This window comes from Chroicocephalus ridibundus, chromosome 1, assembly GCF_963924245.1.
Source record: "Chroicocephalus ridibundus chromosome 1, bChrRid1.1, whole genome shotgun sequence".
Classification (NCBI taxonomy): domain Eukaryota; kingdom Metazoa; phylum Chordata; class Aves; order Charadriiformes; family Laridae; genus Chroicocephalus; species Chroicocephalus ridibundus.
Genome location: NC_086284.1, coordinates 173037039 through 173060952, shown reverse-complemented (window position 1 = coordinate 173060952; position 23914 = coordinate 173037039). Strand labels below are relative to the sequence as shown.

Sequence of the window (23914 nt, the reverse complement as noted above, 5' to 3'; positions counted from 1 at the left end):
TCGTACAATATGGCGATTACATGAGCCAGCATACCATTAAGTCACAGAACAAAACTTGGGAGAATGGCACTGTCAGCTTGCAGAACTGTACCTGAACGACTGACATGCGGTGCACAAAAGGAGAAACTGGATTTCAGTGCGACGGCAGAACTGGGTCAGAAGCAGGCTGGGTTAGCGGCCGCAATTTAAACTACAAAGCCAAGTGCCGCATAGTTCACGGAGATAAAAACTTACAGGAGCACAATACAAGCAGGCGCACACAAAAAAAGAAAAAAAAAAAAAAAGATCACTAAACATGCCTTACAAAACTCTCCCCCACCCTAGAGTCTTCCAGGTCATCTGCTGTTTATTCTCCATACAAGACTTTATTCCAGGATGTTCTTTCCAGCTGCAGTACTTGCAAACTGCCCTCCCCTAAACAGAGTCAATCCCAGGGGAGAAAAGAAAGAGACCTTGGTCTATTACTCACTGTGAACAGCAAAACATCTTTCTGGCTCCAGCAAGTTCTCTTTTTCTATCTGATGAGCAGCAGATCTATGCCTACCATGAGCTCCAAATGTCTTCCAGTGCCTAGCATTCATCTTTTTGCAGAAGGAGCAAGAAAGATTGGAGAGCGGAGCACGCTATTTCCCTAAAAATAATGACTCTGCAAGCTCGCACCAATGTATTAGGTATCTGCTTTGCGTTTCTGATTTAGCCTGCCAATATAAGAGCCGGGTGGACGATTTGTGTACTAATTCTTTTTCCAGGTACCGTTCCATAATAATTTCTACAGAGGCTCCTGCTTCAGTGACACAAATGTACTATGCATAGGACAACCTAAGAAGGTCATTTAACTACCAGCAATAGTGTACACATTCAGAGGTAAAAAGCCGAGCTCAGATCTAAGATCCTTCTAACACTGAGGTTTCTAAGAGGTTGTGCTCCTAACCCACTGCTGAAGATCAACTGTCTGAACCAAGTAGCTGTGATACCTTAACATCAGCAGCCTTCTCAGATAGCCCCATGGGTGACCCCTCCTTGCAGCATATTTCTTAGTAACTTAATCCTATTTAGATTGTCTTCAAATCAAAGAACTGGCAAATCAGAGATCCGCTACATGTTTTTGCAAGATTGTATCGCACTAGCACCACTCACCCGGTTTTATTCAAAATGTAAAAGGCTGTCCAGACACCAGTGGTATTTTATTTGTTGTAATATTAGCACGCAAAATTACATCAACTCACTTCTGATAACAGTTTTAATTACTAAGTACATAAGCCTGCAAATCCTCTCATACAAGTAATCCTTCAATACGATTAATTCATCGAAATAGCCCCGTTGAAAAAGGATTTGTATGACTGGACCCTAAATGTTTAATCACTTTTTAAAAGGCTTTATTACTTAAAAAAGTATAGCCAGAAGCTGTTGGTATGTTTAAAACAGGGGGTTATATATTTATCAAACTGTATAGTTTCAGAAAGAATCCTTCTAGGACTGCCACTGTTGGGGAGGACGCTTCTGCAGTTCCTGTGGTTTCTCAGGTTAAGACTGATTTAAATAAACTGACCAACCTGCTCCCTTCCAGCCTAGCGTTCAGCACGACTCTTCTCTTTCAGCACTGTGGTTGCTCTGACGTATGACTCAGCTGCTCCTTCAGCTGCACTAGTTATATATTATCCCTGTGTAATATCACCTCAAACATCAAAACCCCTGATTTATTTTAAGCACTATCCAGGTGTTACTAAGTGTTTTCAAGGCTCGGTGATGTAGTGGTTCTCACTTTCTGTACTATGTCTATTGCAGAATATTTTGTTGTGAGAAATGTTAACTTCTTTCCTGGCTTCCCAATCCTGTTCTTTTCACTACGCCACTTACCAGTCTAGACAATGGCAAAAGTAGCCACAGGAGAGCATAAAGATTAAAATTTACTTTAATGTGCCAAGTGCCCCAATGTGCTTAAGTCCTCCTTCTTGTACCCGCTTCCCTTGCTCTCTCTTTGCACGCAGGTCTTCACGGTTTTAGTGGAAAGTCTTTCTTGAAGTATCTCCTGCGCTGATCCCCTCGAAATGATTAATGGTTTGGTATCACATTTGTTTGCTAATCCTTAAAATGAAGGAAACAATCCTTTGGAGAGCTAGGAGTCTGTCACTGTCTCCAAAAAGCAGGAAGCATAACTGCTTGAAGGCTGACAGATGCTTCACCACCATGACAAGAAGCTGTTCCACAGGCTACAGCTCGTGAGCCCCTGAGTCAAGCCATATGGTCCTGAATGCCAGGACTGCCTGTCTTTCCCAGTTTATTGGGAGAGGGATTATTCCTGCTTTGCTCTGAATTTGCAAAAGTACTCTGTTGGTTTTAGAAGTTTACAGTTCGTATGAAATAAAATGCTTGACCGCTTGTACTAAAAAATCCTCATTTGCTTGCTGAACACTTCTTTCTTCTCTGAAGAAACAGCCCTACGTGTATGCTTCTGTGGGCTAGGATAACATCTTGTGGCTTTATTGCTATCCACTCCGAAGTTAAATGAATGCATATAACTAAGCACACATAAATATGGCTCTTAGGCTTTAAGAGACACTTCCCAACTAGTAATCTATTCAGCGTATTTGGCCAAGCTTGTATATAGGGTCTGAAACAACAGCTTTGAGGTGCAAGGCATCTTTAGTCATCTAAAGGGAAGAACAGCAATGGATATACACTGTCAGAATTCGGAACTGATCATTTAACACAATGCCTCACTGTACTGCAGCATCACAAAAAATAAATCTCCAAGTTATAACTCCTTAAGCACGGGTACACCCTCCAGTGCTATGGCCAGCTGAGATTCAAGTATTTCAGAAAGCGAGTCTTTCTAATTCCTGCCGTCTCTTGAAAAACTATTTAACTGCCCAAAAGACTTCAGTAAGGCCTTTCCCTTTTTTTTTTTTTTCAAAATATATTTTTTTGTCTTTTCCAACCACTGTATGCTGAAGTGTATTCAGGCTACTGGCGTGTGGGCAACCCAGCAATCGCCAAGAAATAGACGAAGGCAAAAAAGTATCTTGCTTCTAACCAAGAAGCGGAGGGGAAGGCAAAAGCCCCCAGCGCAGGACCAGCGGTGTGCGTGTCTGTGCATTGTTCTCCCTCAGAGCTCAGTCTCGGCACCAATCGCCCTGGTCAGCCAGGATGGAGGGGACTGGCACCTTGCAAAAGTCAAGCCTTAAACTTTTTAGAGACGGCTTCTTCTTGTTACGAGATGTTTTTTCCACTCGTGTCTGTCCCCATCCTTTTTTTTTTAAAAAAAAACCAACAAAACACCAAAAAAAACGCGCAGCGTAGCCATTGCAATCTCTACAGAATTTGGTGAAATAATGGCAGGGACCCCCACAACGGTACAGAGCGGCTCTTCACGGCGGGGTGAGGGAGGGCGAGGGGCGGAATGCCGGGGGCTACCCGCAACACCGACCCGGCGCCGCACGCCGGAGCGGCTTGAATGGAGGCACAGAGCGCAGCAGCCACGGACGGCACTGCTGCCTCCGATGTTTTCGTGTTTGCCCACTCCGCTCGTCGGTGTAACACAGGCAACTGATTTATTAAGGCAATTTTTCCAAGTGCCTTCTGAGATCTCCCACGGCTCAGCCGCCGATCCTGCCGCTTGCCGTAACTTTTCCAGGGGCTGGCGGGCGCCGAGGGCAAGACCGAGCGGTAATTTTTGTGTACCCCCACCCCCAATCCCCAATCCCGCTCCCCCAAATCGCTCATTCAGCGGCAGCAGTTCCCATCCCGGGCGCCCCTCACCTCTCGGCTCCCGTGGGAGCCGCCGCCGCCCGCGGACACCCCCACGGGACGCGGGTGCGCACCCCGCGCCCGGCGACCGCCCCGAGCCGCGCATCCCCCTCCGTTCCAGCAGCCCCCTTCCCCCGTTCCGCGGGGGGACCTTCCCCACGGGGGAGCCGCGGTCCTGCCCTGCGCCGGCAGGTATGTCCGGTCGCCCCCGGCCTCCCCTCGCCCCCGCCGCCCGCCCTCACTCACTTGTGCCTTCTTCATAAGGAACGGCAGCGCTGCAGTCCAGCCCAGCCGGCTGTGTGCAAACTCCCTTCAGCGGAACTGTAGCTCCAGCATAATGCAGCAGAGGATAGTCCACGCATTGGGGTTGCCCACGGCCAGCCCCGCGCTGCCTCTGCTTGCCCCGCTCCCCCCGCCGCCGCCGCTCTGCGCGCCCCGCTGCTCCCCCCCCCCCTTCTCCCCACGGCCTCAGCGCCCGCACTGACTGAAGCCACCGCCGGCGCCCGGCCAGGTCTTTTATATCCCCGATCTGCCTCCAGCAGCGGCGGCGGCAGCGGCGGCAGCGGCAGCCCAGGCAAGACACGCCTTTCCCCGCCCTCCCTCCCTCCTGGAGGACCGGGAGCCCAGGCAGACCCCGCGGGGAGGGGGAAACCCGAGTGAGTAAACTTAAGGGAAGTTGGAGGCAGGAACGAGCCGAGCCTGCCCCTTCCCAGCGCGGGAGGGAAGGAGCGCGCCCGACGCGGGACCGCGGGCTGGCCGCCGCCGGCGTGGGGAGCGGCGGGCGGGGATGCGGGGGGGGGATGCCGGGGGGGATACGGGTCGGGGCGCGGTCGGTACCGGCCCCCGGCGTTGGGAGGGTGACAGAGGGTTTCTCCCGCCCGATGCCCCGGGGGCTCGGTCGTGACCGAAAGAGGCGACCCCAGCCGACCGGGACGGGGCGGGAGTCTCCGGCCCCCTCCCCGGTGGGCTCCGGCGACTTGCCAGGGAAGCCTCCTGCCGCCGCCGCAGCGAGGTCAGTTAGGGGGCCGGCGCTGAGCCAAGCCCTTGGACTGGGTCCCCCCCCACCCACCCACGCTGGTGAGAACGGGGAGGGGGGGGAGTCCCTCCCGCCGGGTCCCGCCGCCGGGGCGCCGCCTCGTCCCCCGGCGGTGAAGGCAGCGGGCTCGGAGGGCTGGCGGCGGGCTCGGAGGGCTGGCAGCGCTCCCGGCAACTGCGCGGTATTGTCAGCGCAGCACCTCGCTGCGGCGCGCACAGCCCGGAGGCAGCGCCGGGTTCTGCGATTTCCATTTCGGCGCTGCCTTTCCATAACCGGCCAACACAAGTCAGGCACCGGAATAAGCATTTCAGCTAGAGCTTGGAAACTCCTTTTACCTGCGCTGCAGCCACAGAAAAGTTGTTGAGCAGTGCCTCCTAATGCCTGCGTAAAGGTGATCCTGCAGGTCTTTTAACATGCTGTTACAGTTTGCCTATTGTGTAAATAATGGATTGGTGTTGGGTGTGGAAAAACGACGCGACTTTTACTGCGTGGAGTCCTGCTGCCAAATCCATCCCAGCAGCAGTGACAGAATTTGAGTCCTCTTCAGAGAAGACAGCTGTCAGGTTAGCACAGAATAATCTTGTGTGTGCATTAAATGGAAAGAAGAGCAGTTTATGGAACTAGCATTTCTGAGACAGCAATCTTTGGTGATGATGAAGCAGCACGTTAACACGGAATGAAGAAAGAATAGTCTGCCCAAGTCAGCGGTCATTTCCTAAGCGAGATTAGATGTGCTCAGAGTACACAGTAGGATATATCATTCGAAATGTTTATCTAGTTTTAACCTAGGACTAATGGTACGTTTTCAGAAGACTAAGTTTCTGCCAAAGTAAAAATGAGCTGTTCAGATACAGAAAGATTTTGAACTCATCCCCAACTCTACTATATATTGGGGTTTCAATGTAGGGCAGGTAAACATCTAATCTCTTTGTGCCTCTGCATCCAATCCAGAAAAATGGTCCGATAATTTTCTTTTGCAGCATAACACTGCTGATGAATTAATTACAGCTTTTTGCATTTCTTGATTATTACCATACTGAATTACCTTGGACTTCTTGTGTTACCCTCTGAGCTTTGTTAGACCATTTTATTTGCATACTGTAATAGTCTCTTCCTCTAAAAGGTTATGATTCAAGCAATAGACAAGCAGTGAAAGGGAGGAAGCCTGTAACAATAAAAAAAATCAAGGACCACACTCACTGAAAGGATATTCTTTTATATCACCTAGCGGTGATCAACCAAAGCTGCTTCCACAGGCTACGCATTTAGCAAATAGGGACAGGAAATTAAAATGCTATGGCATATTTCCTCCTTAGAACAGATGAGACGTTTAGTCTCCCGGGGAGAAGCCCTGGAAAGTGTGAAAGAGCAGTCTGTCATAGCAGTTACTTACCTTATGGAAAACACTTCTGGTCTTTCTCTACCTTGAGCTCCATCACAGTCCATCGTTAGTCATGACAGGGAAGCTTTAGTGGACGCCCTGTGTCCCATTACCTTACTGATAGTCGTGCAGAGACAATAAGACTCTTGGGCCTAATTAGGTTTCTTTGCCACCCTGGCATCATGCATCTTTTCTCTCCATCCCCCAATCTGAGTTCTTGAACCTGCCCTTGTGTTTAACCAAGCCCAGCTACAGTGGAATAATAACCTTTTCATCTCTTTCTTTACCCTGGCAATTTGCAAGTGTATTACTGCTGACATGGGCCTCAGTATGGTTTGGGAAGTCTTTTCTATGAAATTCAGAATTTAATAATTTAAACTTATTAATAATTTATGTCCATAACACATCGGAAGGCGTGGTTTTATTAGTCTTGCCCGTTTCTAGCATCCAACTTTTGATTTACCAGGTGAGAACTGGTTAGCCATGGGCCGTTAGCACATTGAGTGGTAGGTTTCTAAAGCACAACTGCAAACCACATTCAGCCTTTTATGGCCTACCTCATTTGCATTTCTAAATGCTTGAGGGTGAATCCAGGCTGCTGTCATAGTTCTGTGAAAACCTGTTTCTTCACCGCGAAGCTATGGAAAATAGTGTTGGTCATCCCAGCTCTTCACAGGATTTGGTTCCACCCACTCAGCAGGATTGTCCTTCACCGGGAGTTCTGTTCTGTGTACATGGAAATGGCAACAATTGAAGCATAAATGACGCCTTTCCAGTCTAGTGTGAATCAAAGAGTCTCACCATCTTTTGCAGGTGAGAAATGGCTGTTACGTGCTGTTTATTCTGGAATTTTACAGAATATCTGTTGTGCTTTCTATAGCTCCAGTGACAAGAATGACCCTGTTCAGCGTGTCAATAGCTTGGCTGCTGGCTGTAACAGCCGGAATTCGGGAATATGCTGAATCAGATCCATTCTCTGAGGCTGCTGGGTTAAAAAGTGCGCTGCAGCAGCTTGGAAAATGGAAAAAATTCTCCAATGAAACCATGTAAGCTGTGAAGGCCAACACCAGTGTGTATATAACAGAAAGATAACACACTGATCCCATCTGAATGTGTGGAGGCCTTTGCTGTCACAGAGGCCCAATCTATACCGTTAGCTCAGTTAACTCCATGTCCCTTCATCTGTTTTGTGGACATAGAGTAACAGATACAAGCTTTCTTAACCTACTTCAGGCAGATAGAAATAAAAAATGGAATTAAAACTGAAGTATATACAACCAAGAAACTGGAAAGGTGCCCTCAATCTTCCTTAGGTTTAAGAAGTACTTGATGGCAGAGGAATCGCTTCTCTACAGAAGAAAAAAAAACCCTTGCAAACTTGCAAGATCTACAGAAAATTACATTAATTACTTTGATATTGAGGAAGCACAATGAAATAACTAACTTTTTAGGAGATCTTCCCTGTCTCTGATACCACAAAATGTATTAGGTGTTATTCCATGACTGAGAACTCATATATTCAAATCTCGTAGCCCAACCACAAGTGAGTATTATTACTTTAATATTGGATCAAAGTATGTATTTTGAATTTCTAATTGAGATTTCTTATGCTTAACAGTTATCAAAGTGACTGTTGGTTTCTTTAAAGCACCATACATCCTTTGTGCTTTGTACAAATGACAGGGAGAACTTTTGTGGTTATTCAATGTTACTGATCAGCAAGTAAGTGAATGACTCAATCAAGACTTAGGTCCACACGGACACCTACACCACTACGGAGCTACTTTTATTTCCTTCAGCACCGTAACAGCACAAGATTCAGCTGCATTTTTTTCACTCACATGATCTGGCTCTAAAGATTCATTTGCCAAAAGCAGTTTCTGTGTAACTGTTCCGTTCTTCATAATATGTTACTACTGACTGGGATTTTAGGGATAATGATGTTATTATGTGATAAAATCACTAACTGTCCAGTTAATTTGGCACACTGATTGGCAGACCAGCTGGGGGTAAATGAAATATTCTCGATAAATAGAGATACCTCCAAATTAAAAAAAAAATATATTTATTGCATTGAAATTCAATTATTTATTGAAGTGACAGTATGAGTAGCTTAGTACCTTATTATGATGCTTCCTTAAAAACAGCCAGGTGGCTTCAAATTATTGGAAATCTGTTCAAGAAGTGCCAGTGAAGGAGGCCAGAGTTGCACGATTGTGCGTGAGATTCGTTTTCGCAGAAGGAGCTATGGACACAAGCAGGTGGACAAAGCTGGAGTGTAGTCTTTGTTTTCCCTGGAGGGAAAGTGGGCTTTGTTCATCTGACTACCATGCTGGTCTGAAATCCTAATCGAGAGAAGGAATAACAGATTTTTACTGAAAGCCTAAAACTGCTTCTGACTATTGGTGTCTTTGCTGGTTTACTTTGCTGCAAAATAGCAGTTTTGTTCCCATTAGGATTTTACAGCAGGATACTTAGCATGCGAAAGATACTTCATTTTACTACGGAAACTTTTTGGGAAGGAAGACAAGCCTAAAATAGGAAGTTGCACTGATGCTGTTAAAACTCGATCAGAGCCTGTAAAAATATAGTTGTAGCTGCTAAAAAGTAAACATCCGTTTCTTGACTTAGATGAAGGCTTCATGCTACTCTTCTTTCAATATACAACAGTTTTAAAGCAGTCTGAAATGAACATCTGAAGATCTCATTGGCATGAGGGAATTCTCAGCTAGAAAAAAAACGGTTCATGGAGAACATAACTTGGGAACAACTGATGCTGCTGGAGGTCTGTGATCCTTGGCAATCCCACTTTGGCTTCTGATGACCCTCCAGATGTTAACAGACATTAATAGACATGTGAGGCTCCTTGAAACTCTTGTAAAGTTTTGCAGCCACTAAGGTTCCAAGAAGATCAGAGGACAGCAGCAATTCAAAGGATTTTTTTGGTCCTAAGTCACTTTTTTTTTCCCCATGTGTGCTAAGAGGAGTCTCATTCATCTGGGATTGCACTCAAAAACATTACATGTGCTTTTGAGGAACTAGTCACATGTGTGATCTTGAAAGTTATTCAGCTGTCCAGATCAGGGAGACCTGCTGGAGTACACTGCAATTGCTCTGATGGCATGCCTCTGTTTCCTTCTATGGTGAGGGAAATTGCAGGGATGAATGGTGCCCATCCAGCTCTGGTCTTGCCATTCGGTCAGAAAGAGACCACCAGAGTACGTACTGGGATGGACAAATTGGCTGTTTTCCAGGCCTCGAGTTTGCATGTAACCATGGTACACCGTGCTGTGGTAGTTGCTAGTGGTTGTGTTCAACAGTGTTCAGCATGGCTCAATTTACCAGAGTCCAAACAACACCTTTGTCCTGTTTCTGAAACGATGGAATACCCAACCTGCAAGGACAACTTATTTGCAGAGGATTGTCTACTGGGTTTGGTTGGAGGATTGGAGAGCGGTGCTCAGCTCTCTGTTTGACTGATGCAGTTAGAAGTGCAAACTCCGAATTACTCTTTTCCTGAAGTCTGACAGCCATCTACCGTGGAGTGCCCCCTAAGATGTTAGATGACAAAAGAGCATTTATCCTACAGATACTGACTTCTTCAAGATACTGTAGTTGATTTGACTTCTCGGGATGGAATTCTATCCCCGCATTTACAGTAGGGGATATTTGAGTATCCACAGGCTTCCAGTCATGAAGGAATAGGGAGATTTGTCATTAGTTCATAAACAGGAATAGCAGAGGCACTGGCATGACTACTCAAAAGTACTGGAGCTCACGCTTCCAAGGAGCGTATTCACAGACACTGTAAAACACACTGCCTACAGTGTTACAAAGAATTATAGTTACTGTATTAAATCATTGTTTCCCCAACATTCATATGATTTTTTAACTTTCCTCCCATTTTGCCCTGTTTTCCACTTTGAGAGAAGAGACAACAATTATACAGTACAGTCAGCAGGTCAGGCAGTGTTGGAGGTAGGCAGACTCAAGCTGATACGTCCTCTTGGACACCTACAGTATTACTAGGTGTTTTTTACAGTACAAAACAACCCCTGCTTATTATGTCTAAAATTCAGTTGTTTACCTGTCATGAGATCGGTTTGTGTGGCCTAATGTATTAATTATAGTTACATAAGCTCAAAAAAACCCATGTTATTTTGCTTGTACAATTCCATTTCCAAGGGAAATAACATAGTTTATCATTTTGACCGTACTTAAGTAGCTATTGTTATATTCATATTTTCATTCCAGTAATTTAGAGGTGATAAATGTATGAGAAATAAATACCTCTGTTCCCAGATTTGTTGCCTGCATCTCTCGATTTGCATTAGTCTGTGTCATCCTAGTGACAGTAATTACAACCCTAGGGAGTTTCATGATAAAATGGGTTCATTCGAAAACAAAAAGCTGTGTAAGTGGGATTGGATATAAATATTCACTGTTTACAGGGAAAACTGAGACTATTCCTGTTCAATGAAAAATGGAAAAATCGTGATTTTTTTGTTTTTATTTTCTTGTATAGTGCATTTAGTCTGAAGAAAGGGAGAGGTACAGTATTAGGTACAGTGGCTTTAAAGCCATATTCTGTCATCAATTTTTCTTTGTTTGATGAAGTCTGATTGCATTAGGAGTGTAGGAAGGACTAAAAGGTAGGTAGGAGTAAAAGGACTTCCCAGGCTGAGCCCCCTGACATCAAGAGAAACCGTATCATTCAGTCCTTTTGAAGGTTTATCCATCTCCAGCATAAAATGAGTTATGCTGGTCTTCTATGGGAATGTTGGTTTAGAATTGGACTCGCTTCATGGTTGGAAACCTTCTTTTAATTTGAAGCATAATATATTCTTTGTTAATTTACACGTGTTTATTCTTGGGCCAAAGTTATCCTTTACCATAAATAGCTCTTTCCTTACCCTGATGCTTTTTGATCCTCCTGCCCGACCTACTGGCAATATGTACACTAATAAAACAGAGACGAAGCACGGGCTCAAGTGCTGGCATGCGCTGGTCTCTGGAGTTTAATTTTTAGCACTCGGTTTGGCACAGTTTTCGTCCAGCCAGCTTGTGTTCGCCAGATCTGAGCTCAACCAGAGGAAGAGTACAAGCCAGGATCCGTTTCCAGTAGGCAGTTCTCCTCTGTTCTGGGCAGGAAGAGAGCTGAGCTGTGTGGATGCAAGCCATCCTCTGCCACTTACCCTGGGGCCAGAGAATGGGTCCAGGCCTAAAGCTGTGGTTTGGGTTGCCTGTTTTAATGCACACACTAAAAATATTATTTGCAAGTTATATTGGAAAAAAAAAAGTTTGGTAAAACAGGTGTTCAGGAAATCCCCAACCGCAGCACCTGTGCAGTAAAAGTCAACTTTAATTCTGGAATTTCCTCCCTTTTGAGGTTTGGAAATGCAATCAAAGCATTTTATTAACATGAAAAAAAGTGAGAATGCAGAAATGGCCTCATGCTAAAGTATTCTCTCCTGGACTAGAAGGTCCTCTGCTGTTGGAGCTCACCGAGGGAGTGATATCTCACTGTGCCAACAAGAGGTTATGGTGCACTGAGAAACTGTCGACTCTTGTTATCCCTATGTATTGCTGCAAGGAAACACTCAGATAAAGCTTTTAAACTGCTGAAGACGGGAGGATGGGGAGACCAGGCAGTGAGTCCAGACCTTTTGCAGAAGACCTGGATTTGTTTTAGATATCCCTTTAAGGATAAAGATAGAGGAAAGGTAGGAAGTTAATGATTTTTCCCCATTTGAAAGGACTCAGTGTGACTAGGTTGTTTTCGGTACAGCTGTAGAGGCAGGCCCTGTTCAGAACTGGAGTCCCAGTTAGAATGCTGAGAAATGTTTGAAATTGGTTTTGTGCCATAGTTTAGATCCCCCCAGCTGACTGTTCGGTTTACTTTACTACGTGTTTACTTGCATAAGAAAATACAGAATTAAACTATTTTGCTTTGATTTTCAGTTTTGTTAAGATGGCAGTACTAATCCACGCACAAGCCCTGAGCTCTGACAGGGTAGATAATCAAGAAACTTGAAGATGAGATTTCCCCCCCACCTCCCAGCTTTGGAAATAATCCAAAATGGAGAGTGGTGACACAAACATAAGCCCGAGTCATTCCTCAGACTGGTCTCACGTGGGATTAAGCACTACATTGCACTTCTACTGGACACGAAAAAAGTACCACCTGTATGGTGAAAGAATGATGTATTTTCCTGTTCTTTTTACTGAAGATTTTGTAAACAGTAGCAATTTTCATTTAATATATGCAATCTATTAAGTCATTCACTAACGTTAAAGAGTAGTTATAAAATGGAAATGTAGTTCAGTCTGCTTTCATTTATGAAGTAATATGAATTCAAAGTATTGTTTTTTGAAGGGCAGATTCATGTGACAGCTCTTTCCCCTGAGTTTCCAGCTCTGGAGGACTGTGCTTAATGCCTTTCATTTTCTTTCTGTTTCTCTGCATCATGCAATATTGTCTAACAGTCATCATCCTCAGCTGTTTCAGAAGGATGATTTGCCATATTTTCTCCCTTAGTCCTAGATTTATCGAATAGTTATTTCAGAAAGCATTAGGAAAGTGAGTGAGAAAGAGAGATAAAATGTAATGCAGATATTTTTGTTATCCATTTAATTTTAATCTTATTTAAATTTTCTGAAGTTATTCGTCAATTATTGTATTGCTATCAATGTCACAAGCTAACTATGCATCTTGTAAAATATAAATACTTTTTTATTTTAAACAAACTGCCTTTCAATATCATTTAGTTACCTTGTGTTCTTTAATTATTGTAGAATTTACAAAAGAGCACTTAGTATATCTTGGGTCCTTCATTATTTGTTACATATCTAACACGTATCTGCTTATCTTTTATCTAGACTAACAACTTAACCTTTTTAGTGCCTTTTAATAGGAAAATCGTACCATGACTTAGATAAATTCCATTATCTGTCTTTTGCCATAGCTTACCCTGTTAAAAAGAGACTGAAAGAAGGCGCGTTTGTTCTGATGGACGGGAGCCGAGCTTACGTAGTGATGCAGACAGCACACTTCAGGCCAGCACTGGAAATGACGTGGTTAAATCTGACAGGAGCCAGCTGCTAAAAATTGCCATCAAACAATTCTGCTGCCCCTAATGGCAGCCTTTCCCCAGGAGCTTTGGCTCTCCGTGCTCGAGTGGCCCTTCCTCCTCCTCTCTTAGACTGGGTCCTTGCCGTCCCCCCTTCCCTGCACGTCCGTTTGTCTGTGTAGGAGGAGGAGGAGTGTATCCTTGCCAACTTCTTGCCTCCTGGCCCTGGCCCTGAAATTGGTTGCTGTTCCCTTGGCAGCGCGTGATCCTGGAGCTCTACAGCTGTACGCTGCAGCTAGTGACAAATAGACAGCTTCGAGCTGCCTGCTTCATCTTCTCTCACACATTTACTTTCTCAACACATTTATTTTCTTTGTAAAACGAAATATTAAATCCAATTGTAAAAAGCAGAAATCACAAATGTGGAAGAGAGCGGTTTTCTTTAGTGCTTGAAATAACACTTTTTCAGTGAAAAGACACTTTGTAAAGGAAATAAAGCAATATCAGCTGGGCTTTTTAATCCTTCAGAGACACTTGTAGCTGTGGAAAAGGTAGATATGGTAGTCGGTCCACCATATACCCTGCAGCGATAGAGAAGTGTTGAGGCACAAGGCCCTCCTAAGTTCTCACCTTTAATAATGGATGAAGAGTTCTGTTAACCCTGGCTTAAGAAACGGTTATTCATTTTGAACACCGGTAAAGAAGGCTTATTTTGGAGAATGGAGAGTCTGCTTTGTGGAAAAGGATAAAAATACCTTGGTTTGTTTGGTCTGGTAGGCCAAAGGCTAAGACGTGCTTTTCTGTGGAGGTCAAGGAATTAAAGAGGTAAAGCAGGAGCAATAAAGCAGTAATAGTCACACAAGGATGTGTAGATATAAACTGGCCAATAGCTAGCTTAACCTGGAAACAAGCAAACCATACAGGACTGATATTCCGGGTGGACTTTCCCAAAGGAGCAGGGGGAAGAAATCATACCTACATGGAGTTTAGTCAGTGTGTGAAGGGGATGACACGCTGTGCTTGTAGGAGAGAATAGCAAGTGACAAGAACTGGAGACTAAGGCCATCTCTTGCTGGCCTGTCAGAAGAGGGATAGTAATCCTAAGTGTCTGGTCAATGTTAGCGCATGAAATTCTTTAATCTCTGGTTTTCTCAACAAATGAATATCCAAGTATGCCAGGTGTGTGATGCCTCTCTGAAGCGATGAGAAACGTTACCCTCTCAAGCGTTGCCACCAATGTCCTTTATAATGTCCTGTTTGTTCTTTCAGCAATAGAACTGCCTTTACATGATTTTTATGTGGGATGTAGTGGGTGATACAAAGGAGATAAGGACAAAGGGAGTTTTCCCTACCCTGCACAAGGTAGTTGCACATCTCTTCATTACTGTAAGGATCAGTAAGTGTTGTAAGTTCTTCATAAGTCATACGTTACTGTGCTGTGAATCAGGAAAAAGATTTCATTACATAGTAAAGGTAAGATACAAATGGAATATCTTATGTTGGAAGGCATTGGGCATATCTGAAACTTGTCATTTTAGAAGACAATAATGCTGACAAGAAGCGATCTTTCAAAACGTGTATGAATGTGTCCATACTTTTATAATAAGAGAGACTGATCCTTTGCTGGTGCTGTGACATAAGCTAGATCCTCAACAGTCTAAAACCCTTCTCTTTCTCCTTTCCTTTTGTCTAGGGGAGATATAACGTGTGTCAGGCTTTGGATGTTTCAGACATGTTCAAGTATCTTCAAGCAGGACTGCCTACTTCAATGCCCTGAGAGGGTGGAAGGGTACTAGAAGGAAAAAGAACTAAGAATGGTCTTGGAAACTGATCCTATCTGTGACCCAGGGTGGGGAAATTATGGGACAGATTTAGTAATGGGTCTCACCTCTGTTCATTTTACAAAACCTGCACTAACTGTTTGCCAAAGCATGGGATTAAAAAGGACTGCAGTCAGTTTTAAGAAATTTGTTTGCACGATTGCCAGTTTTCCTGGGGTAAGTGGAGTAGTGTAAAAAGGCTGCAAAACTAAATGGATTAAAGCAAAATATATTTATCCTATTGAAAAATTCCTTTAGCCAACTGAAGCTCTTCTTTCAAGCAGTTTTGGCTCCGTATAGGATTTTCTTGTATGGTAAACTAATGGAAAATCCCTTTCCATTTTTCATCTTGTCCCATTTGCTTTTTAAGAGAAATCTAAATGTACAGATACCTGATATTATATATTCTATTCACTGTATGTGGCTCCATGTGTTTATTTCTAATTGCTATTTCTGTGGGTGCCACAATAATAAATTAGGTCTGTAGCCAGCTATTCCAGCAATTTCATTTTACTCGGTGGAAATATTCTTGATTTATATACATAGTCACATGATAAGAATTTGACCTTCTGTTTAGTTTTTTGTTATGCTGTATGTACAATAACAATATAATGAACTTGTGCCATTTCAATGGCTGCGCTGACATTAACAAATGGTCCTGGAACATAGCAAAGATTCCTCAGCAAGATAAGATACTATAAATTTAGCTACTGGAGCACTGCAAGTGACGATGCCGAGGTTTGATTTTTAAACAGAATAGCTGCGTTAATCCAATCTCCATTGAATGCACAAAGGAAGAAATCATGGTAATTAGGAAGAGACAAATGGCAGCATTCACTTCTGGAATTCTGGGCCCACGTAAGCGTCCAGTAACCACTTTAGGTCTTTAGGTTTCTCTCTTGTCAGAAAAGGAATTATATACAAGGGGAACTTGCATACTGGAAGAAGGCTCCACTCTGTCTCCAGACATACAGAACATCTACAGGATGAGTGGAAACAGGTTTATAATAATTATACAGGGAGCTGGAGACAGCCTGGTTGCCTAATGTGTTCCATTTTCCTTTTACATTTTTCTTGTATCTGTGTTAAACGTTCTAATACCTCCTCTAAGGCTGCTACAAATCAACAATTTAGCCTAGAAAAATGTGTTTTCCTTTGTCTTACAAAACTCTCTTTGAGTTTGTCTAAATTAGAAACGGCAAAAAATCCATTTTCTTTTCTGGGACTTGTATTCCCAGGAAAACTTTAGCAATCTGCTAAAATACTAACTGAACACGAACAACCTGAGAGTGAATCTGTTCTGCTCTGTAAGAGGTACACGCAGAACTGCAAATGCCCTAAAGCTTTCGGGGCCACGACAGTGGAAGCGGAAGGTGAAAGATGGGTATATTGTCTCTGCTTTCCAGACTCAGCAAAGCACAAGCTTCTCATGGTGGGAAAGAAAAGGAAACAGGATGGACTTGGCTTTCTGGAATGGTGGTGGTGGTGGTGGCTCATTTTCTGCTGTGGAATAGAAGCTGGCCTTAGCTGTTAGCTATTCAAATGAGACCAGCAGCTCAAGCTCAGGTCTGCTTGTATGCTGAAGAACTGAGTTTAGGGGTTTTCCCTGGACATGTCACTTAACTTACAAATCAGAAAATTCTCCACCCACCCCTCCTATCTTTTTTTCTCTACAGGAAGTGTGACCATTAGACTGTATTGTATGAATGTTCCAGAATTTAATAAATGGTACATATTCTGTGTCTGTTGAAACCACACTTACGTGTCTTTTATTAATTCATTGCACTGAATGTCTAATTATATGTCCATCTACCGTTTCTCCTTTCATTTAGTATGTGGAACAGATGCATAAAGAGATAAAATGTCTGACTAACCAATGCACAACTAAACATTAATTTGGCATTTTCTCAGATTCTTAGTCCTTGCTTTTGCATGCTAAAAATATTTATTAAAAGCAGAACAGCATTGGTTTTAGTATTTCATAGGCTGGAAAATGCATGCCAGAACAGCTGTAATCTCTGCATATGTTTTAAAAAGATAACTCAAGCTTTGTAACTCTGGAGGTTCCTTATATAGTGACACTTTATATTAGAGTTTCTTGAGGGAGCAGAGATAATAAAGATGCTTAGCCTAGAACATAGTTTCCCTGCCTGTGTGTGTATTTATAATATTTAATCCCGTCTCTAAGTATGTATCACTCACTACAAACAAAAAAGTTAAAGTATGTTAATTATCACACAGATTTATTAGTGTTTTTGAGCTGAGTAAAAACAGAGGAGAAGAGGAAAATAATCACCTTAGAATAGGAATCCCCAGGAAGCTAAGTTAAACCCTGTCATTTTACAAATTTTGGAACAAGCAGCTTTTTTACCACAGTGAGTGTCAAAGAGCAGAATACGATAACATAAAAACACCAAAAGGAATTAATTGCCTTGTATGTTAAATGCAGTTTGAAATGCCTCCCAAGCACAGAAAGGGTGCTCTTTGCAAAAGATCATTCGACCAATGCGTTTTAAGTCTGGCTTGTATGTTGATATTTGTGTCGTTGGTTTTGAATCCTATATTTTGATCCTGGTGTAGAAATTACTTGATTTTTTTAAAAATGCAAAACAATAAAACTCAACATTTTAAAGAATTCTATTGAGGGCTTATATTCAGGTGGCCTGAATTCCAGTCCCCAGCCTCATGCTTATCTCAGTTTGTTTATCTGCTAGGAATGACTCTTTATGTGTGGGGTATAGACCAGCTTAATGTTTGGCCCTGCTTGCTGCTAAATTTGGAATTAAAAACCTCTCAGACAGACAGGAATGGAGTATGGGTATTTGTCCCTATACTTTTCAACTTTTATTCATTGGGAATAAACCCTATGTAACTATTATTTTATTATTCGGCTTCTATTAAGAGTAATAACGTAATGAGGGGTTTTTTGTGTTAGATCCTTGAGTTGTGATTAGAAGTCAGTTCTGGTGTAGAAGTAAGTTAAAAACTTACTGTAACTTAGTTATTACTTACGTGCACTGAAATGGGAAAGAAAAGGTGAAAGAAAACACATTTCTTTTGACTTATGTCTATAACACCACTATAATCACCCGAACATACCAGTTGTCCGTATTTAGAAAATAAAGTGTTCTCACATGAATATGCTCTTTAAACTCGGCAGTGATTACAGCACGGGAGCAGAGAAGAAAAGTGAGATTCAGAAACCCTTCTTCTAGGTCTGCAAATGTCTTCTTGGGAAGCACTGGGAAAATGATTAAAAGCCTGATTTTAATAGCAAAATTTTATAATAAGGACCTGCTCATTTTGTTCATACTGTTTTTCAAGATGCTTTATTCATGAGGAATTTTAAATTAAATGGTACCTGCTGAAATTACTTTAAAAGATACTCAGTTAAGGATTAAAAAGAAGCCTAAGTACTTGATGCTGTTCCTGTTGAAAATTTACTTCCTTGACTTTCATGGAAGCAGGATTAGGCTGATAATATTGATTTTGTTTGCTCTAGTGATCAGGTATATCCTTGATTTGATTGACCTTTGGATCAGGTCTTAAGCAGCTTTCAGATCTGCCCTAGCTGCAGATCTGGAAAGAGAGCTCTGGAATACCACTCTGCTCTTTTTCATCATCATGGCAAGAGTCAGCAAAACAACACCCCAGAGGTGAATTGTAACTTTTTTAGAAACGGACAAACCTCTTCCCTGAAGTCCCAGAAGAAGCACTTTGTACACGTTAGAATGAAAACAGGGTAATTGGTATCATATTATAAAGTCAGCTTTAGGAAACTCCTGATGTAGTTCTTAGGAACTCCACGCTGCTGAGTCGCTGCTTCTGTCCAAGGGACACCACAGGGCTTCTGAAATCTTTTGAGAACTACTGTGTCAGAGGCATGTGTGATTCCTCTCAAATGACTGTCAAGTCAGGACGCTTACTGGAATTAATGGAATGTCATCCTCAAGCTATGGTGCTCTTTGTGCCTCAGTAGGGAGCTCCTGCATGCACAGCCTGGCTCCCTGTTGCAAACCTCAAGAAACAGTATACCTGTCGTCACAAGAACTGGACTTTAACTGCTTTTTTTCATTGTCTTGATTTATGGTACTTATGAGTTCATTCCCTCTGGCAGAGAATCAAGCAGGGAAATCTGCATCTCCTCTTTCAGGATATATTTCTTTAAAAACACTGTAATCTTTTTCTCCTGGAATTTTACAAAACAGCAGCCAGAACCTCAGCCAGTGTAAATTGGCCTCCTGTACTGACTATGATAGAGCTCTGCTCATTTAAATTCACTGATTATCTGGCCCATGTTTTTTTTTTAACTTTCAAAAATGCAGAGGGCTTTTTCAGGGACCAAAAAAGCTGTGCTTGACCTTTAAAATTACTTACATACAAGGGAGACATGAAATGCCTGTGTTTGCTCTTAATCCCTTACTGCTTTAAAATTTAAACAAGTGCTTTAAAAATAGGTTAGGCCAATGTTAAGCACTTTGATGGGACTAACAACATTCTCAGTTTTTTTTCGTTTTTTTTTCTGAGACCTTCTCCAATATCATTTTGCCAAGGTTAGAGCTGTAAGTGCTAATCTAACTTTGCTCTGGGGAATAGAGGAAGTCATATACCGAGAATGACATTTTGGTGTTTGTCTTATTACTGTCTAAATGAGGCTGTGAATGAAAAAAATATTAGGGCTCTTGACCTGGAAAAAGATTCACAGATAAATTGCAAGTTTATCTAAACATTCTACTCAACCTGAGAAACAAAACTGCTCTACAGCCACGCTGTCTTTCCCTCCCCCAGCTTGCATTCCATCAAGTCTTCCAGTTACAGTCATTTTATCGCACAGATGGCCTTTAGCACCCACCTGTCTTCCTTGACAGCGGCAGTGATAAGCGTCCGAAAATTTTTATTGCCCATTAACACAAATTGAGTTGCCAGACTTGGACATTTGGGGCTTTCCCTTCATTACCTTGTACAGCATTTGAATTGTCTTCCTGGTTTCTAAGTCAACCCTGCTTGGCTAGGATCGGTTGTACCCCAGATTAATTCTGCCTGTGCCTTGTTTCCACAGCACAGGTGGCTCTGCAGCATGATTTCTGCAGTCCAAGAAGCACAGAATCTTATCACACAGTAAGCTAAGGAGAACAGGCAACACCCTTCCAGTTGTTTCAGGAGTAGGTGCCTGGAGCTAGCAGGAGCAAAGGTATCATGGATTGCTACAGTGGAGTGATTCTCCAGACATTCTCCTCCTTAGACAAGCCCCAAGTGACTTTCCTTGTTCCAGTAACGGGCAGCCATAGCCCTGCTGCTTGCAGGGATGGTCCTGCACTTGTCTGATCACTCACTTCTACCCTTTTCCCTCTGTGCTGGAGGGGGGCCATGCAAATCGTAGGGAGCTCCAGCAGTGGGAGGAGGAACATGAGGCATGGAAGGCCAGGTGATTCCTGGCTATAAGGCCTCCCCCCTTCTTCTCCCCTGCAGATGACCGCATTGCAGCCACACTGGCCCTTTCAGCAGGGTTTGGCCTCCACCCGCCAGAAGGGCGGTGTCAATGGAGTATGTCCATTTCCCGTATGAGGTAAATTTTCCTGTTCTGAAGATGAAGGTAGAATTTGGTTTTGCCCATACAGATGAAGTTTCGATCTAGTTTTTTTTACCAACAGAAATTTTACTTTATGTACAGCCAGATGAAAAGACCGTTGACACTCCTGTATTGGATGTAGGTTTCATGTGCCTGAATGCGTTGATTTAGTGCAGTAGTGCGGTTTTGAAACTAAACATCCCCACTTAATGCATGTTGACTTGGCTTTTGGAGATGCTTTTGTGCCTGGTTACTCATTTCCATCTGTGTGAAATTAAACCAGAAGCTTTTCTCCAGGAACTTGCTGATATATTCTAACCCCTAATGGGAGTCCAAAACACTGACCAGTCCTGGAGCAGCTATCAATCATGTGTACGGTGGAGATGTTCAGTTCAAAGCATCAGACCAGACCTAGTCTGAAGGACAAGCCCTGAAATGTACGTAACATGGATGTAGGGGCACCAACAGCTTCAGTGTTCCAGTCTGCTTTTGTTTGCTGTATTACATGTTAATATAGATGTAGCTTTAGCTGCCTGAAGAAAGATTTATGAGCTTGTAAGACTTTCCATGGAACTAGCTCAGAGCTAGAAGGAGGAAAGGCTAAATAGTCTGTGGTAGATGATGTCTATGGGAACACCTAAAGGCTTATATTTTATAGAGTTTTTTGGTGGGAATGCATGTTTCATGCCATAATTTCCTGGGAAGCAAAAAGCACTCCACTAAACAGATGCATTTTTAGACACTCTTCCTTCACTTCACAATTGGAGCTCTAACTTGGATCAGTTCTTGAACTTGCCAGTGGGCATAAAATGCTCAGAGGCATAGACTTTATGTAACTTTTGAATCTTTTTTACTTGTTCAGCTCAAAGTGATGAAAGTGAAGAAATCCACGTCACAGAATATAAAAGACAATAAGTTTTAAGACAATAATTTTATTGACTGGATAATTAAGGTCTGCTGCTTAGCTCTTGAATAGCTCTCATGCTTCGCTCCTGAATAGTTATATGAATACTGCCATTTTTCTATCCGTATCTAGAACATAATTTACGTAATATTACACAAATATATTACAAATGTATTAAACATATACAGAACCAACAAATAGAATTTTTCACTTACATTATTTCTCTTATAATATAATTATTTTATAAAATTCTGGTTGCATAGCCCATGTAAGATATAATACAAGACCAAAAAAAAAGAAGCCCAGATGGGGAAAGAATAGACCTACTTTTAACTTTTTAACTTTTTTTTTCTTGTTTGTTTTGATGTTCTGTTTTGCCCAGTGAATGTATTCCAGATGTTTTCACAGTCTTCCCACTTATTTCTCATAGTATGCTATGTATTTAATCAGGCAACGTTTGCTGTGTTTGAAAGTTTTTTCTCAGTTTGGGTCTGTTTTAAATAATTCACACGAATATATAAACACATATCATATTACATATTGAATAATACATATTATATTATTACATATTATTACATATTATGTATTATATTTATAGGTTGTATATGTTATACATTAAACATTATATATTTAATATGTATTTAATATATTTTTAATATAATTTTCATAATTACAGTCTGACATACTGTAATGTCATGTGTCACATATGGCATAAAATGTCAACCAATGACATGACTATAGCCCAGCAAATTGTGTTTCCTCTAAATGGATCTTTTCCATAACAACTACATAGTCATTTCAAAATCACAAGAGAATCACAAGCCTTTTGTAATCTATTTCAATGAAGAAAAATCACACTGTGTCCCTAGAACAGTCAGTCATTTGGGGAAAAGAGATACTTCTCTTGCATGTTCTTCACAGTGTTTGACTTAGCAGCCTGCATTTTTTGTAAAAAGAACAAAAGAACATGAATGCTACCTGTGAATACCTAACTCCCTGGAAGCGAGAGAGATGTATTCCAATGCATTATTGCTTTCTCTATTTGAACCTTAACTGTGCAGATTTATCCAAAGTAATGTAATATTTGAGTTTATGAAGAAGCTGATGAATTTACTAGTAACACTCTCCATCGCTTGACGCTCAGTGAAAGCATGAACCTTCGTATAAACTCCTTACGGATAAGGCTTTGGTTTTAGGTCATGGTGAATACTTTCCCTTCATTTTGAAGAGAAGCGCTCTTTGATGTTGGTGACACACATACTTTAGTAAATGCGGTACCAGTATCTGCCGGAACTGGATACGCAGTCTTGAGGGCCACGTGAAGAAGGCGAGTGAAACTGCTGTAGTCCTACTTGTTGCTCATTTTCATTCTCAGTGGAGTTCTATCTGAGAGCTAAGACAACTCTTTAATTTTTTAAATTATCGCTACACTAATAGAAGGACCGCAGAGAAATTATGTTATAAGAAAAAGAACTATATAGCTTTACTTCTAAATTCTAAGTAGAATAGCTTAATGCTTTAATGTTCTTTTATATAGAATTGGTTTTCACATGAACTCATATTTGATAGATTTTGTAAAGGCTTTGCGCTTCTAGAAAAGCATTTAAGCAAGGTAATTACTCATAATTAGCATAGAGAAAAAGGAAAAATAGTTACAGTCTTGGGACAGAAATGCTGACCTAAGTTTTTGACAAGGCACCGATTCCTGCATTTTTAAATGTCGTTAAAGAGCTTAGAAAGGGCAAGGAGTAAGTGTGCTGTGTTGGCCTGTTCCTGACAAGATCAGAAGCCTTCCTTTTCCTAAACAAGTGTTTACAGTACTGCTGTTTACAGTACTGCATATTTTATATTTAAGTGAGATCTGTTAGGCAGAGTAATGACTTTACAGAATATGTTAAGATTTTGCACTTTGAAACATTTTAATTGCTAGACTCATGTACAAAGGAGGTATTAAAAATTTCAGAAAATATTCAACTCCCATAAAATAAATGTGAATGAAAGACTTGTACGTGCCTGTGAAGTAGACCACATGTGACTGAATGATAGTCATGATATACATAAAAAAGTCCCATAATTAACAGTACTGCAAGTACAAACAAAATATAGACTGTTGGATTTTGATGGAGTCAGTGCAATAATTTCGGTGCCAAACATATCCTTCTAGGCCCTCACCAGCCCAGGCTACTCTGAGCAGATAACTATTCAAGAGAACCCAAGCCACATTATTTAATTTACTGTGCCAGACATTGATTCTGACTGGATCATCTTTCTGCACAAAATGGCAGAAATCCTGAAATGGCAGAAAAACGGCATATCCTTAACATGGCCCAGGTTTGCAGCCTCTACGCAGCTCCTGAGTATTTGCCCATCCAAGTTCTTATTCTGCA

At 42.0% G+C, this 23914-nt stretch overlaps 1 protein-coding gene across 2 annotated transcripts in view; it reads right to left on the bottom strand.

Moving 5' to 3' along the window:
* Positions 1 to 4185, bottom strand: part of KITLG (KIT ligand) — a 55808-nt gene extending 51623 nt beyond the window's left edge. For both annotated transcript variants that reach the window (XM_063322826.1, XM_063322827.1), the window contains exon 1: positions 3994 to 4185. In XM_063322826.1, coding sequence (XP_063178896.1) covers positions 3994 to 4008 — 15 coding nt within the window. In that variant the 5' untranslated portion in view covers positions 4009 to 4185. The remainder of the gene's footprint in view (positions 1 to 3993) is intronic.
* Positions 4186 to 23914: the final 19729 nt, after the last annotated feature.